Source organism: Myotis yumanensis, unplaced genomic scaffold (genome assembly GCF_028538775.1).
Source record: "Myotis yumanensis isolate MYYU_CA2020_CCGP unplaced genomic scaffold, mMyoYum1.0.hap1 SCAF_16, whole genome shotgun sequence".
NCBI classification, from domain to species: Eukaryota; Metazoa; Chordata; class Mammalia; order Chiroptera; family Vespertilionidae; genus Myotis; species Myotis yumanensis.
The window spans coordinates 14,796,021-14,813,516 of NW_027223767.1; the positions used below are offsets into that span (position 1 = coordinate 14,796,021).

Genomic DNA, 17,496 nt, shown 5'->3' on the forward strand with positions numbered 1-17,496 from the left:
TCTTTTCTCTGGGCACTGACCAGCCCTGAGCTCACTTTTGCATGCCCCAGGGCTGAAGATGCCCAGTCAAGGAGGACCCAGCACCTTCCTCCCTTGAGCAAAGGCAGGGATCCCTGCCCGGGTCGGCCTTGCCTTCCCAGGCCTGTTCTGAAGGGGGTGAGGTGTCATGGGAGCGAGGTTACAGGAAAATTCTAGGGGTGCAGAGGGCATGGCGGCTGGCACTCAGGTTCTAATTAGTAGGGGCTGGCCCTGCAGGACCTAGCGTCCTTCCTCCTGGCTCTTCTCTGCCTTTTATTGACCCATCACTATCTGGGCTCATCCTTTCCTGCTCCTGCCTCCCTCTTTTCCAATAGCAGGCCTGCCCAATGGCTGCCTTTGTCTTCCCATTAGAACTTATGGCTTCCTGTGCTGGCCTCTCTATTGTCTCACAAGTCAATACACTGTACAGTCTAAATCTAATGTCTCCCACATATTTCTCAATCTTAGGCCCTCTGTCTACGCAGTATTCTGCCTTACTATAGTGTAGTAGCATGATACATAAATGTAGTATCATGATATGAAAAATGTATCATGATATACAAATATCTACTGGTCCCTAATAATAGGGAGGCAGTCTGGGAGCCCCTGTGGCATCACTGAGCATGGACATATAATGCCCAGCAAAGGTATTACCAATGATCCATAACTTTAGGGCAAGAAGGCAACTCAAATGGCAATGTGTTTGTTTGTTTATATATTTATCCTCACTGAGGGCATGCTTAGAAAGAGGGAGAAGGAGGAAGGGAGGGAGGGAGAGAGAGAGAGAGAGAGAAGAAAAATCAATTAGTTGTCTTCTGAACCCGAAATCCAAGTATGTGCTCTGACCAGAAATTGAACCAGCAACAGGACAACACTCAACCAACTGAGCCACTCTGGCTGGGCGATGGCAATGTGTTTAGACATGAAGAAACCTAGACCCAAAGCCTGGACAGTCAGAGCCAGGACTCATAAGCAGGTGTTCAGACTTCAGCTGCCGAGCTTGTCAGTAGCCCCGCTAGTCGCTGCCACTGCGTCACTTCTCCCAGAGTTCCTCAATTAGGTGAGGATGGGTCTCCTTCAGTGCTCGGTAGAGTTGATCTTTGCAGGCCCAGTCCCAGGACTTGCTGAAGCTGAACAGCTTCCTCATCTTGTCTGGATTGGTGTGCTCAGCCCGCACCCTGTCATACTGCTCCTCGCTCAGCACCTGTCTATGCAGCTTGTCCAGGACTATGTCCACCGATGTCACTCGAGCCACCAGGTCTTCCCGATGCTGTTCCACAAAGTGCAGCAAAGTAGGGGCATCTGAGGGTGAAGGTGAGGCCAGTAATAAATAAGAAAGGGTTTCCATCACATCTTCTCCCTCTAATCCCTCAGCCTAACTCTTCACTCTCTTTATCTGCATCCCTGGCTCCTCCCTGATCCCCACACGTTTCCTGGACCACCAGAAAGGTACCTCTGCCTCCCTCATGTCAACTTCCAGCCTAGCGAGGAGACCAAGATGGCGGCGTAGGTAAACACCGGAGACTGCTGCCGCAAACAACCATTTCAAAAATACAACTAAAAGACGGAACGGACATCACCCAGAACCACAGGAAGGCTGGCTGAAGAGAGACTCTACAACTAGAAGGAAAGAGAACAGCAAACCGAGGCTCAGAGGAGGCGCAGTGTGGAAAATACAAAGGTACCGAGGTGCGCGCGAAAGCGGGCTGGTGGCTGAGGGAGCGGTTGTCGTTTTCGGTCAGGAGTGAGTCTCAGACTCTGGGCTCCAGATCCGGGCGAGTCTCTAGGGACCCAGACTCAAACGGGAGAAGCGGGATTATCCGGCATCAGTTGGAACCTGAGGGCAGCTTTCTCTCCGAGGTTTGCAGCGGCTGCCGGGGTTCTGAGAAGCAGAGCCTCTGGGAACGGGACTGAGAGCGGCCATAACTGCTCCCTCCGCCCGCCCTGTTGATCCCGCCCCGCCCAAACCCTGCGCACAGCCATTTGCCGATCGCCTCAGGCAAAGGCTGGATTAGCGCCTCCCCAGAAGACAGACGTTTTCCACACAGCTGATTCCTACAGCCAGTCGGCCTGGTGGTCAAATCCCTCTAGTGTTAACTACAACAATTAAGGCTTGGCTAGAACAAGACTTAGCACAAAGACCACAAGGGGGTGCACCAAGAAAGCATAAAAGATGCGGAGACAAAAAAACATGACAGAAATGGAGGATATGGAGCTAAGAATCGCAATTTTGAGGGCTTGCTATAAACTTGAGCAGAGCCTCACGAAAACTAATGAGACCCTCGATGCTACGATAAAGAAATTAGAAAGTAAGCATACACGGACTGAAATAAAGAATATTATACCAAATAGCAGACCAGAGGAGCACAAGAATCAAACCAAAGATTCGACAAAAAACACCCAACTGGAAAAGCAAAATGAAAAAAGAATCCGAAAGTGTGAAGATAGTGTAAGGAGCCTCTGGGACAGCTTCAAGCGCACTAATATCAGAATAATAGGGGTGCCAGAAGATGAGAGACAGCAAGATATTGAAAACCTATTTGAAGAAATAATGGCAGAAAACTTCCCCCACCTGGTGAAAGAAATGGACTTACAGGTCCAAGAAGTGAAGAGAACCCCAAACAAAAGGAATCCAAAGAGGACCACACCAAGACACATCATAATTAAAATGCCAAGAGCAAAAGACAAAGAGAGAATCTTAAAAGCAGCAAGAGAAAGAGACTCAATTACCTACAAGGGAATACCCATACGACTGTCAGCTGATTTCTCAACAGAAACTTTGCAGGCCAGAAGGGAATGGCAAGAAATATTCAAAGTACTGAATACCAAGAACCTACAACCAAGATTACTTTATCCAGCAAAGCTATCATTCAGAATTGAAGGTCAGATAAAGAGCTTCACAGATAAGGAAAAGCTAAAGGACTTCATCACCACTAAACCAGTATTATACGAAATGCTGAAAGGTTTCCTTTAAGAAGAGGAAGAAGAAAAAGGTAAAGATACAAATTGTGAACAACAAACATGCATCTATCAACAAGTGAATCTAAGAATCAAGTGAATAAATAATCTGATGTACAGAATGAACTGGTGATTACAATGAATCAGGGACATAGAAGGGGAATGGACTGACTATTCTTGGGCGGGGGGGGAGGGGAATGGGAGATGCGGGAAGAGAATGGACAAAAATCGTGCACCTATGGATGAGGACAGTGGGTGGGGAGTGACGGCGGAGGGTGGGGCGGGAACTGGGAGAAGGGGAGTTATGGGAAAAAAAAGAGGAACAAATGTAATCAGAACAATAAAGATTTAATTTAAAAAATAAAAAATAAAATATTCTGGGGAAAGGATTAACAGAAAAAAAAACCAAAAAAACAAAAAACTTCCAGCCTAGCATTCTGCTGAGCTAAGGGTGGGGGTCAGGTTCATGATGGAGACATTTGAGATTGTTCAGGGGAAGGTGCCAGAGCCATGATGGGCAGGAATAAAAGGGATGGGGGAGAACTCTGCCCTGGGGCACACACCTCTCCAAGGACTGAACCCTTGTGAGGTTTAATGAGTCCCCTTTCTTTCTCTCCTCCCTCCCTCCAGGACCAGGTAGCACACTCCAGAACTGCCATGGCTCCTGTGGTCTCTAACAGCTGCTACTGACCTGTCAGGGCTTGAGAGATCAGGGGAGCTGCAGGTCTGAGGTCTCCTGGAGGAAAAGAGATATGAATAAGCATCAGTATCGATGGTAGTTATTAACACAAACAATAAGCCTTGAAACTCCTACCCATTTTTCTCTTTTAAGATTTATTCTGAGAACAAGCTACAGACTAATTCTGATAGAATAAGGATTAAGGGTTGCAAGTGCCCTTAGAGACAATGTTGATGAATCATTTCCTCATGCATATTGGGAAACTGAGGCCCAATTTTTCCATTTACATTCCTTTGCACATGTTTTAATTCTGTCTTGGCCTGAATGGAACTCTGGTGGAGAAATAGCCGAGACCTTTGCTAGATATCTTCAAAGATGAGATCTTATTCTGAGTGTAAATCTACCTCTTTGACCTTTTTTGCACTTTGACTCCCACACTGTTTGTTCTGGAGTTTGATGTCAGAATCAAGAATTAACATCAAGAAACTCTTAGCACCTCAGAGTAATAGGTGAATTTCAATGGAAACAAACAAACACAAACAACAACAAAAGGGGATTAAATAATTACTTGCACATGGAGAGGAAGGGGGAGTCCACAGCAGCCCCTGTGGACACGGCCTGTTTTGAGCGGACCCACGTTCAGTGTGACCTGACAGTGTGGGAGGGAAGTCAAACACAGGGGAGCTCTGGTTCTGGTGTTGGGAGCAGCGGGTTCACTTGGATGGAGGAAGGAGGGTGTCCCATGTCCTCCATGCTGACTGGACAGTCTTAGAGTCTATCCTGACTCGTCCTCAAATGGGCACATCTACTGAGGAGGCAAAGATGTTAAAATCCAAAATGTAAGAGGAATGATGGAAGAAAATAGAGATGTTTAACTTGCACAGGGAGGCTAGGATCCTTCTTTAGGTACCTGAAGGGCTTTCCCATGGGGGTGGAGATAAATTCTTTTGCCAGCTCCAAAGAGCAGAATTAAGAAGATCATTTAACATAAGGATAAATTATAATACTGCTACTATTTATAATAAGAGTAGGGAACGTCTAGCCCAGTGGTTCTCAACCTTCCTAATGCCACGACATGGGGGTCGTGACCCCTTCGGGGGGTCGAACGACCCTTTCACAGGGGTCATTCAAAAATACATCATGCATATCAGATATTTACATTACGATTCATAACAGTAGCAATATTACAGTTATGAAGTAGCAACAAAAATAATTTTATGGTTGGGGTCACCACAACATGAGGAACTGTATTAAAGGGTTGTGGCATTAGGAAGGTTAAGAACCACTGGTAGCCCATGGGCTGTATAAGGCCATGAAATCATTTGGTCTGGCCCTGCCAACACATTGGGGGTGACTTAATTAAATGTTTGACCAAAAATAGCAGGCTATTTTATGTGTTTGTGTGTGTGTGTGTGTTAATCTTCACCTGAGGATATTTTTCTTTTGATTTTTAGAGAGAGTGGAAGGGAGGAGGAGGGACAGAGAGAAACATGGGCCCTGACCATGTCCAGAGATAGAGCCTGCAACTGAGGTCCATATCTTTGACTGGAATCAAATCCAGGACCCTTCAGTCCATGGGCTGACCCTCTATCCACTGAGCCAAACTGGCTAGGGCAGTAGGCTAATTTTTAAGTTGATAACTTTGTATGGCTCACAAATGACGTTATACATATCCAAATGGCCCTTGCAGAAAAAAGGTTCCCCATCCCTGATTTATAAGGACCACTGCATGAGATATGCATGTACATCAAGGATGTACTCATGGCCTGCAGGCCAACAGTGAATACTTTTTTGAGGCCCAGCCAATGTAATGGTATGTAAGAAAGGTTTTAATAAAAATTTCTTAACTTAATTTTTACAATATCCTGTTGTACATAATTATTAATGATGAACTACAATGTTCACTAATGACTGATTACATAATTACGTTGCATTCATTTCCCTTACACGCCTTACACACAGGCGCACCATTTCTCTCCACTAATACTGGCAGCGAATATTTTAGCAGCTGATTGCCATGTCATTAGTCTTGTACTGACTTGTTTGGTGTGCACAACAGGAAATATTTCACTTTCAGAGAACAAGAAAAATAGGTTTGTTGTGTTACACTTATTAATTTGTGCAGTTATTCAGTGTCTGGTAAGTTAATGTTCAAGAAAAAATATCAAATTTTATTAAAATTTTCTATTATTTTAACGATTACTCATTTATTTTAGTCCTTTGTATTCAGCATGTCTCTATTGAAATAAACCTACATTTCAATGAAAATTAAAGCTTTTGAGAGAAACCAAGATGGCGGCATAGGTAAACACCAGAGATTGCTGCCTCGCATAACCACTTCAAAAATACAACTAAAAGACATAACAGACATCATCCAGAACCACAGGAAGGCTGGCTGAGTGCAATTTCTACAACTAGAAGGAAAGAGAAAAGCATACCGAGACTCCCAACAGCAGACCAGAGGATCACAAGAATCAAGTCAAAGATTTGAAATACAAAGAAGCAAAAAACACCCAACCGGAAAAGCAAAAAGAAAAAAGAATCCAAAAATACGAAGATAGTGTAAGGAGCCTCTGGGACAGCTTCAAGCATACCAGCATCCGAATTATTGGGGTGCCAGAGGAAGAGAGAGAACAAGATATTGAAAACCTATTTGAAGAAATAATGACAGAACACTTCCCCTACCTGGTGAAAGAAATAGACTTAAAAGTCCAGGAAGCACAGAGAAACCCAAACAAAAGGAATCCAAAGAGGACCACACCAAGACACATCATAATTAAAATGCCAAGAGCAAAAGACAAAGAGAGTATCCTAAAAGCAGCAAGAGAAAGAAAGTCAGTTACCTACAAGGGAGTACCCATACAACTGTCAGCTGATTATTCAACAGAAACTTTGCAGGCCAGAAGGGAGTGGCAAGAAATATTCAAAGTGATGAATACCAAGATCCTACAACCAAGATTACTTTATCCAGCAAAGCTATCATTCAGAATTGAAGGTCAGATAAAGAGCTTCACAGATAAGAAAAAACTAAAGGAGTTCATCACCACCAAACCAGTATTATATGAAATGCTGAAAGGTATCCTTTAAGAAGAGGAAGAAGAAGAAAAAGGTAAAGATACAAATTATGAACAACAAATACACATCAACAAGTGAATCTAAAAATCAAGTGAATAAATAATCTGATGAACAGTATGAACTGGTGATTATAATAGAATCAGGGACATAGAAAGGGAATGGACTGACTATTCTTGGGGGGGAAAGGGGTTTGGGCGATGCGGGAAGAGATTGGACAATAATAGTGCACCTATGGATGAGGACACTGGGTGGGGAGTGAGGGCGGAGGGTGTGGTGGGAACTGGGTGGAGGGGAGTTATGGTGGGAAAAAAAGAGGAACAAATGTAATAATCTGAACAATAAAGATTTAATTAAAAAAAATAAAGCTTTTATTTTCAAACCACATAAACTTAAACCTTGTATATTTGGCCTGTGTTAGCTTTTGAGTTTGACATGCTTGATGTACATAATTTATTTAATCTTTCCAACAATCCTACAAGTTAGGCAATATGACCCTTTTTTTATAAATGAGGAATCTGACACTCAAAAAGGTGAAGTCATTTTCCCAAGATCACCCAGCAAGTAAGTGCCAGAGTGAGATTCAAAGGAGGTCTGATGCTGGGGCTGGTTTGTCCACACCTGTGATTGCGCCCGAGCCAAGACGAGTAAAGACCATTATCTTTCTCCTCCCTGGAAAGCCTGTTGTAGCACCTCAGGAGGCAGATTCACTATATATATTTTTGATGTTGTTAATCCTCACCTGAGGATATTTTTTTCATGAATTTCCAGAGAGAGTGAAAGGGAGGGAGGAAGGAGGAGAGAGAGAGAGAGAATGAGTGTGAGAGAGAATCATCAATGTGAGAGAAATACATTGATTGGTTGCTTCCCACATTCCTGACTGTGGCCGGGGATGGAACCTGCAACCCAGGTATCTACCCTTGACAGGGAATAAACTGCAATCCTTTGGTCCATGGGCTGACACTCTAACTACTGACCTACACTGCAGTGGGCCAGTTTCACTAGGCTTTATAACATTGAACATGATATGCTTTTTCCTAGAAGGAATTTTATTTTTAAAACCAGTTTTTATTATTGATTGCAAGGAGAGTAAGGGAGAGTGAGAGAGAGTTAGAAACATTAATGATGAGAGAGAATCATTGATAGGCTGCCTCCTGCATGTCCCCTACTGGGGATCGAGCCCACAACCCAGGCATGTGTCCTGACTGAGAATCGAACCAGGACCTCTTGAATCATGGATCGACTCTTACCCACTGAGCAACACCAGCGGGCTCTAGAAGGACTTTTGAGGGATTTTGCTTCTTGGGTGTGTTGGTGCTCGTTTAAGACACTGTAAAGTTACATTCATCCCTGAAAGTTCATTATTTGATTCCCTCTTGTTTACTTTGAAGATACCTGTATGATCCAGGTTAGTGTATGTGCTATTGCAATAATTGGCTTAATTCATACAACCATATAACTGTCTAGTTCTTATTTTTTACCAATTATGAGAAATTTTGCCAAATGTCTTGTGGGTGTCAAAATCTGTTAAAGCGCCCTGACCGATTTGGCTCAGTGGATAGAGCGTTGGCCTGTGGACCAAAGAGTCCCGAGTTTGATTCAGGTCAAGGGCATGTACCTTGGTTGCGGGCACATCCCCAGTAGGGGGTGTGCAGGAGGCAGCTGATTGAGGTTTCTCGCTCATCGATGTTTCTAACTTTCTATCCCTCTCCCTTCCTCTCTGTAAAAAAAATCAATGTATTAAAAAAAAAAAAGAAGAAATAATAAAATTCATTCGAGCGACAAAAACACAGTATAGGATGATGAAAAATACATTTATTTTTTAAAAAAATTTGTTAAATCAAGGGCAGTATAGAGACACCATGGTGCACGGGAGAGGGAATGGAGCTTAGAGTCAGACCAACTTTAATTCAAATTCTAGTTACACCAAATGTTATGTAACTAGAAAAAAAAATCACATAACTTCTCTGGGCTATTTCTTCTCATCAACAAATTGTGATCTCTCTCTCTCTCTCTGTCACACACACACACACACACACACACACACGCACATACACAGAGGCAGATTCTTTTATTGACTTTCTGTTTCCCACCACTGAGCTCCCTGGACTTGTCTTGACTTTACCTGATTTCACCAAGGCCTCCCATACCACAGTCTCATCATCTTTGCTTTTAATCTGCAGCCGGATCCCCGACACAAAATGACCAACATAGAACTCAGAGAAGAGCTGGGCTTTCCCAGGGCTTCGATAGCAGAGCTCCAGTTCCTGTAGAAACAGTGGTGATGTGAGAAGCTCCCATTCATCCTGCAAGTGAGGTGCCTCCCCACCTGACACCTTCTTGGCCCATGGGGACCCTTGGATGATCTCTACTGAAATTAATGCCATCTCAGGCACTGCTCTCTTCCTCATTTTTCCACAAATCTTGACTCAGAAGGGAGAGGACATGGCTGGGTATCCCGTGGATGAGTCAGGACTCACCCATAATGCAGTGCTCACACATCCTAAACCAGATCCTTCTCCTTTCATCTTGAACCAGATCCTTCTTCCTCCATCTCCCCCATCTTGAACCCAAATTCTAATTTCTCCAGCCCAAAGATAGGCTGCCTCCTGCATGTCCCCTACTGTCTTCTTAATGGATCCTAAGCTTGACATACCTTTTTTTTTTTTTAAAAGACAGTAACATAGTAATTTATTATCATTACCAAGTATTATGTATTTTTTTAAAAAATATTTTTATTGATGTCAGAGAGGAATGGAGAGAAATAGAGAGATAGAAACATCAATGATGAGTGTGAACCATTGATTGGCTTCCTCCTGCATGTTGGACTGAGCCCAAAACCCAGGCATGTGCCCTTGACCGGAATCAAACCTGGGACTTTCGGTCTGCAGGCCAACGCTGTATTCACTGAGCCAAATCTGCTAAGGCTATTATGTATTTTATAAATTTAAATTATTAATTATTTAAAGTATTACATATGTCTCCTCCCCCCCACGCAACCCCCCTTTGATCTTTCCCTGGCCACTCCCATCTCCCAGATTGACCCACTATTAATCAACAGAAAATTTGTATCCATCCCCTTTTCTAAATCACATTCGAGATGACTCTTGATTCCCAACTATCTTCCAAAAACATTCCCTTCCCAGTTTCCCCACATGCAGTAAATGGCACTACCACCACTGAATATCCACATTCCATATTCAGACATCACCTTTAATTCTAAGCATTCTCTCTCGCTGCTGCTGCTTCTTCTTCTTCTTCTCCTTCCCCTCCTCCTCCTCCTCCTCCTCCTCCTCCTCCTCCTCCTCTTCCTCCTCCTCCTTAGCTTTCTCTCTTATAAGTCAAGTTCTATTGACTGCACTTGCAACATATACTCTCAATCCATCAACTTATCTTCATCTCAGCTGCTTCTTCCCTAATCAAGGCATCTGCAGCTCCTGCCGGTACCATAGCAATGGTCTTTTGATTTGTCTTTTGTTTTCACTCTTGTCTTCTTCTCACCCATTCTTACCCAGCAGCTAGAGGCATCTATATGAAACTAAAGCAGGTTGTATTACTAAGCAACAACCTCTGAGATCTTGTCATTGCACTTAGAACAAAATCCAAACTCCACATAAAGGCAACAGAGTTGATGGGCCCTAGGAAACCTCTGTCTCTTGTGTGACCCCAGCTTACTTCTCTCTTTGCTACACTCAGTAAGCTCTGCCACACTGACTTCCCATTTGTCACGTGGAGGGATCAGGGTGGCTGCTCCTCTATCCTCTGGACCTAAAGTGCTCTGTTACAAATATTCATCTCCCAGGACCCTTCTTGTCACTCAGGTCTCAGCTTACATATTACTTCTCAAAAGTTCCTCCTCTGACCACCCAGTATAAAGTAGTCCAAATCACTCCCACAAGTGGCATGGTTGTGTTTTCCTCAAAGCACTTCATGGTTCTTGGTCCATTTCTTTAATGATGTAGGTCTCATCCGCCAGAATGTCATCTTCCCAAGCGCAGAGCCTTGTCTGTCTTGTTCACTGAACTTGATCACAAATGAAGACAGCACAGGGTTGGCACTGGGTAAATGTGTGGTGAATGACTGAATCATGTCTCTCATCCCTTGTTAAGATCTGACACAGCAGGGAATTGTAAAGTAGTCATGGTTGGATTCATGTTTCTCAACTTAAAAGTTCTATAATTCGCCCTGGCCAATTTGGCTTGATGGATAGAGCATTGGCCTGCAGACTCAAGTGTCCCAGGTTCAATTCTGGTCAAGGGCATGTACCTTGGTTACAGGCATATCCCCAGCAGGGGTGTGCAGGAGGCAGCTGATCGATGTTTCGCTCTCATCGATGTTTCTAACTCTCTATCCCTCTCTCTTCCTCTCTGTAAAAAAATCAATAAAATATATTTTTAAAAAATTATGTAATTCTTTCTCCTTCCTGCTGGAAATGTATACCATCTATCATTATCACTAAAATTGGTCCAAGGACTCATCTCAAAACAGAAGGGGGAAAAAAAAGATTGACTCTAGTTGAACTACAAACTACCATTCAGTTGAAAATCTGACCCTAGGCAACAAATCTTGGCAATGGTGGACATGTGGATATCATGGATGAATGTCCAGTGGCCTGACGTCATTCCCTTTGGTGAAAGGGGAGACTGAGAAAGGATAAAAGACAACCCCTGATGTCCAAACCTAATGCGATGCTCACAACTAGACCTCGTTGTTATTACAAACTAATCTGATGCTGCAATCTCTGCTGTGTTATCTTCCTGTTGAACGCATACAACCTCACAATCGCCAAACTTTGCCCCAATCCACTTCAAAATGAGCTATTTCAGCAATTATACCTACACACTTGCAGTGCCTGCCCTTCCAAGAGAGAAAATGTGTAGAGGTTCCCAATCATAGAATTGCCCTGCCTTCTGACAATACCAGATCTAGACCAAATCTTCATTTCCTTAGACCTTCCCCGAAATTACCCAACTAAGGCCCAAATCCTGAAATAGGTTCTTTCTGCATCTCTTGATATGAGGAGCCCCACAGTTCCCATTGGTGTGTGTTCTCTCACAGCAATGAGTAATAATCCCACTGTGTTCAGCTTCAGATGTGTTCCTGTTGGTTTTGCTTGAAGAGCATGGACACCCTATAGCCCAACACTTCCAGTTCCCCTAAATCAAACCCCATTGTTATCCCTACCCTGAATATGAACCTGCCTCTTACTATCCTCCTTTCTCCCAATCTTTGAAGCATTCCTGCTTACCCAAAATTCCATTCGCTGTCTGCCCAACCCTAACTGGGCCTGCCCCTGGGGAAGCTCTGAAACCTGCCTCACAGCTATTCCCAAGCATGACCTCTCAGGGAGGAGGGAATATTTAGACTACTCACCTTAGGGATTATTTCCACCTTGTCTGAACCAGACACAGTATATCGGGAGCCCAAGTAGAGTGGTGTCAGCGGGGGTGGCTTGCGAATTCGAAAAAACTGGAACTTCTTTTCTTCATCATCTATGGCCTAAGGGGCATACGGACGCTGATTAATAAAGGAGGGTTTCTGTGGTCTAATCCAGAGATTCCACCCTATAGAATCTGGTCTGAACAAGATGAGGTGGTGTTTCTACATATTTATGTGGGTGAAGGGGTTATACCACCCATGAATTCTCCCACCCCAATGACTGCTACACAGAGATCCCAATACTTGGCCAGTGCTGTGTTCAGGGTGTGAATTGGGGCATTGTTAAAGAAGAAATGAGAATGGAAGAGTGGGTGAAGCTCTGGGCAGGGAGCCCTCCCATCCTTCTGACTCCTGGAAAGAAGCTGCAAAAGGTGTCTAGCAATGAGTAGTGAAGCAGTTGGCCCAGTTGGAGGAGGCCTTGGGGACAGGAGACCAGTCCATGTCCCATACTTAAGCCCTGTTGACCCATCTAAGGAGCTCTCTGGATGCATGTCATGTCTCTATCATCCCATCCTGGCCGGCCCTTTCCAGCTATTGGGGCAACCTTTTGAATGGTGCAGTCGCTGGGGATTAGGTAGAGATGGAAGTTGACTTCCTCGGATTGGAGGCGATAGTAGAGCAACACATTGGAGATGACAGGAATGCACAGGGCTGTGTGGATCATTCTCAGTAGAACGCCTATGGGGGAGAAGCTAGGGTTCTCCAGGACTATGTAATGTGGTTCCACACTGGCTGGCTTTTCCATTAGAATCCCATCCTCTTTAATGTGGGCCACTTGGAACCAGGATATGTCCACATGTTGCCCTGAAAAGAATAAATTTGAAAGGTGAGCATTTGGTGCCCTCACTGAGTCATGTATGCCTGGGCAGTGGGGTCCTTAGGCATAGACTCAGTGGCCTACCTGGGGAACCCAGCAGGGAAGGCAGCATCCTGGGTCTGGGTCCTTTTGGGGTTGTGGGCAATAGGTTTTCCAGAGTGGGAGCATCACGAGAAGCCACTCAAGCCAAACCTTTACAATAGCCTAGCTTCTCCATATTTTTCCTCTATGGGATTTGGTTGTGTTCTTGGCTTCTCAGCACTATTTGGTCAATGTCTTCTTTTCCTTTAATGCTTGTGTCTAATTGTTTCTAAAGTCTATGAGCTACTCGATAATATTCTTATACATTCCTTTTCTTCCCCAATCAGCCAGAATTGGTTCCTTTGATTGCAGCCAAAATCTCTGACCAGTGTATCAGGTATGGACATTGTCACCACAATAGAGAGCTTGAGGGATGAAGGCTGGTAGTGGGAGATACATTGGCCTAAATGTCAGGAGTCCTGGCTCCATCCTTGTGTTGCCTGGAAATTGCTGTAGTGCAGGCCATTTCTGGGCAGCACAGGGACATCCAGCAAAGCTCACAGGCCCTTGGTCTGCATGGCTGACTGATTTAATCCCAGGAGCAGCTGTGGAGACTACAGCTAAAGTTTTCTCATTTATTAATTCCTTCTTATGTGTGTGTGAAAAATAAGATCATAGTGGTTTACACCATCTGACAAAATTCAGAAATATTTACATCTGATCTTACCAAGCAGTACAACTACTATTATTATCTTTCCCTTTTCCATTAGTCTTTCTCTGCAGCAACACCTTTTCATGTTTTCATTTTGGCTATGTAGCTTTGCCTTTCCCAAGCTGGTTTAAATTTCCCCAAGAGCCTGTGGACCTTTCTAATGACTGCAGTACTTGATCCCTCCTAGTGGATGTAGCATCCCTAGTTCACTGCTTCTTGTTTTAGTGTTGAGGTTGCTTCCACCTCTTTGCCATGATAGATAGTCCTTCAATGCACATGTTTCTACAGAGAACTTTTCTGTTTCCCTTGAGCTATTACCTTGGAATTGTAAGTCCCAAGGGACAAGAAAGGGTGTGAAAGGATGCCAGGTTTTGCCAAATTGCTCTCCAAGAGGTGGTGCACTTTGCACTGCCTTGGTAACACTAATTGGATGATGTCACCTCACCCTCCACAGAGCTGGAATGTCCTCACATGTCAGATGGGGGAACTGAAGCTCCTGGAGGGAAATGCTTTTTCGAAGGTCATGAGTCAGCTACAGCCCTGGGCTGAGATCCCTGCTCTCAGACCATAGTTCGTGGCACTTAAACTCTGTGGCACACTAATTTTGACTGAATTCTGGATGGTGCTGTGTGTGTATCCAACTTGTCTTCTTGCTAAGGTGACCAGCTGTTCTGGCTTGCCTAGGACTGAGAGAGTTAAGAACTGCATGTAGGACCTCACCAATGAGGGTAAAAAGCAGCCAGTGCTAAATTCCTAAATGAGGCCACTATTAGTCACTGAGGTCATTGTTTCCAGGACAACAAGAAGCTTCAGCCCAGACAGCAGGCGACAGGGATTCCTGGGGTCATGATTTCCTGGCTGGGCTCAGCACAGTGAGCTACAAGGAGACTTTGTGCATTTTGCCTCTTGCTTTTTGTATAGTATCCCAAAGGAATAGTCTTGACTGGTTAAAGGGTGAGGTCCAGAATTTGGCCTAGAGAACGCTGGTGGACATGGGCTTGGGTAGACCTGGAGTGAGTAGTGGTGTAGCTCTTTTCCTGGTGGTAATACACCTGGGTTACAACCTCAACTCTGGTCAAGTATCTTCACCTCTCTGAGCTTTAATTTCCTCGTAGGTATATCAATCAAGATGACATGAACATATATGTAGCTGACTTGCATGATATGGGACACAGAATGCTCAGTAACAGTCTATAGTTGTAATTATTAACCAAGTCCCAGGACCCTTCAAAGAAAAGTGCCACCAGGTGAATTCACTCCTGTTCAGAAATGGATTTCCATCTCAAAAGTTTAGGCTAGATTGTCTATGCTTGAACAGATTCCTGTTCTTTGGGTAAATCCCATTTCCTAAATCAACCAGAAGGAGGTATAGGACTGACCAAGGCATGGCTAGGGTGTCCTCATGACAGGGAGGGGCCAACTCACCCACCCCCAAGATAGTAGCATGATTTGGGAGCTGGGAGCAGGAGCTAAGGCACATCTTGTCCTCTTGGGCCCTGTTGGTACATTCTGACTCCAGGTCTTAGACCAGCCGTGGGCAAACTACGGCCCGCGGGCCGGATCCGGCCCCTTTGAAATGAATAAAACTAAAAAAAAAAAAAAAAAGACCGTACCCTTTTATGTAATGATGTTTACTTTGAATTTATATTAGTTCACACAAACACTCCATCCATGCTTTTGTTCCGGCCCTCCGGTCCAGTTTAAGAACACATTGTGGCCCTCGAGTCAAAAAGTTTGCCCACCCCTGCCTTAGACATATGAGGATTTTCCTCCTGGAATACTCTGGTGTAGAGCAGGGAGTGGCTTTGTAGCCTTGAGCATCCCAAGCCAATAACAGACCTGGGCAGAGCCAAAATCTGTTGACTCTATTGGCCAACCCCCTATCTCCCTGACAAAGCACTTGGAGATGCCTGGGGCCAAGGTCTCACTTTGAACAATGGGCAAAATATTTGTTGTGGTGGCATTATTCATCACTGTATAGATGGTCAGGTGGGAAGGATTAACCAGTCCCAGCTTGTTGTGTGAGCCCTATGCACCTTCTCCTCAACTTTTCACATGTGAATGGGCCTCTACAGAGCCTGACCTATTTCTCATCTCCCTCTGCACCCTTGGGACTGGCCTCTGTTGCTCCTGCACCCAAGCTCTCCTCCTGATGAGTAGCTTGAATTGTTTACTAAACCTTTGGTCTCAACAAATTAGTCTCTTTTGGGTCTGGTCAGTTCTTTGTTTTTTTAGCTTTCTCATTCTATTTATTTTTCTATCAGGTTGTAAATTCTTCTTACACACACACACACACACACATACATATAAATATTATATATTTTAATGCCCATACTTAGAGCCTCAAGTAAATCAATGCCTCTACCTAGCAGTGATACTAAATACATTCAACTACTAGAATGGCATTTTAAATCAATATATCAATCTACACGGTCATGCACTGCTGAACTATGGCAATATACTCTGAGAAAAGCATCTTTTAATAATTTTGTCATTGTGCAAACATCAGAGTGCACATACACAAACCTAGAAGGTACAGAACACTACATACCTAGACTATACAGAATACCACCATTGTATATGTAGTCTGTCATTGACCAAACCATTGATATGTGGTACATGACTATAAATGAAGCATTATAATTACTAGTATATCCCCATTTACTATATAAATAAGCTATGCATATCAAAAAAGTGCTTTCAACTGATATAAGCTATAGCATGAGCTGTTTATTAAATCATTCCATCATAATTCCATCAGTTCCTGTCTGAGTCATGATTTGATATGGAGAATTGCATCAGGTTCTTCTAACTTTCTCACTAAATTGATAGACATTATGTCTGAGGCAACCAGCATTGGCTGGCTGTGCATCTTATGACCTGGATTGGAAAGCCTGTGCCTCAGCCCCTTCCACCAACACTGCTCCTGCTACCAAATAGGCTCAGACCTTGCTGCCTATCCCTGGGCGATGTGGAGGGATGCTGCCTCAGCCACCCCATCTATTCCTGCAGGCCCCATTACTTGTCTCTGTGGCCAGTACTGGTTTATGTTGTCAGGTCACTTGTGATCTCAAAATGTGGAGAATTTATCTTTCCTAATCAGTACTGAAATATTTCAGCATTTTAACCCAGATGGCAGTTCTAGTGCAGCCTTCACCCTCTTGTGAACTACACCGAGACCTTCGGATTCTTTAACACTCAACTTGCTATTGTTGTTGTTGTCACTTTGTTCTCTCTCTTTTTAAAATCCCCATACATCAGGCATTATTATTGTTGCTTTATCTAGTTATTGGTTTATTAGATTTACCCAGATGTGTCTCAGTATCTTTGCTGATAATTTCATCTTGCATCCCATGCTTTCTATATGATCATTTTGCCTGAAGTACATCCTTTAGAATTTCCTTCACTAAGGATTTGTTCATGGAAAGCTACCTTGATTTTAGTTTGTTTTAAAACGTGGAGAAAACCAAGATGGCGGCATAGGCAAACACCAGGGATTGCTGCCTCGCACAACCACTTCAAAAATACAACTAAAAGATGGAACGGACATCATCCAGAACCACAGGAAGGCTGGCTGAGTGGAAATTCTACAACTAGAAGGAAAGAGAAAAGCATACCGAGAATCAGAGGAGGCGCAGTGCAGAGGTGAAATACTAAGGTGCGGAGGTGCGTGTGGAGCGGGCTGGCGGCTGAGGGCATGGTTGTTGTTTTCAATCGGGAGGGAGTCTCAGGCTCTGAGCTCCAGTTCCAGGCGAGTCTCTAGGGACCCAGACTCATACG

General features: G+C 44.0%; 1 protein-coding gene across 3 annotated transcripts in view; it reads right to left on the reverse strand.

The window, feature by feature from the left end:
* Positions 1–622: 622 nt before the first annotated feature.
* LOC138993990 (NACHT, LRR and PYD domains-containing protein 1-like) overlaps positions 623–17,496 on the reverse strand; it is a 90,822-nt gene continuing 73,948 nt past the window's right edge. For 2 of the 3 annotated variants that reach the window (XM_070393553.1, XM_070393551.1), the window contains 5 exons: positions 12,711–12,970; positions 12,101–12,226; positions 8,853–8,994; positions 3,668–3,712; positions 623–1,320 (listed from right to left, as the gene is read on the reverse strand). In XM_070393553.1, coding sequence (XP_070249654.1) covers positions 1,052–1,320; positions 3,668–3,712; positions 8,853–8,994; positions 12,101–12,226; positions 12,711–12,970 — 842 coding nt within the window. In that variant the 3' untranslated portion in view covers positions 623–1,051. The remainder of the gene's footprint in view (positions 1,321–3,667; positions 3,713–8,852; positions 8,995–12,100; positions 12,227–12,710; positions 12,971–17,496) is intronic. The other variant, XM_070393552.1, reaches the window with a different exon arrangement.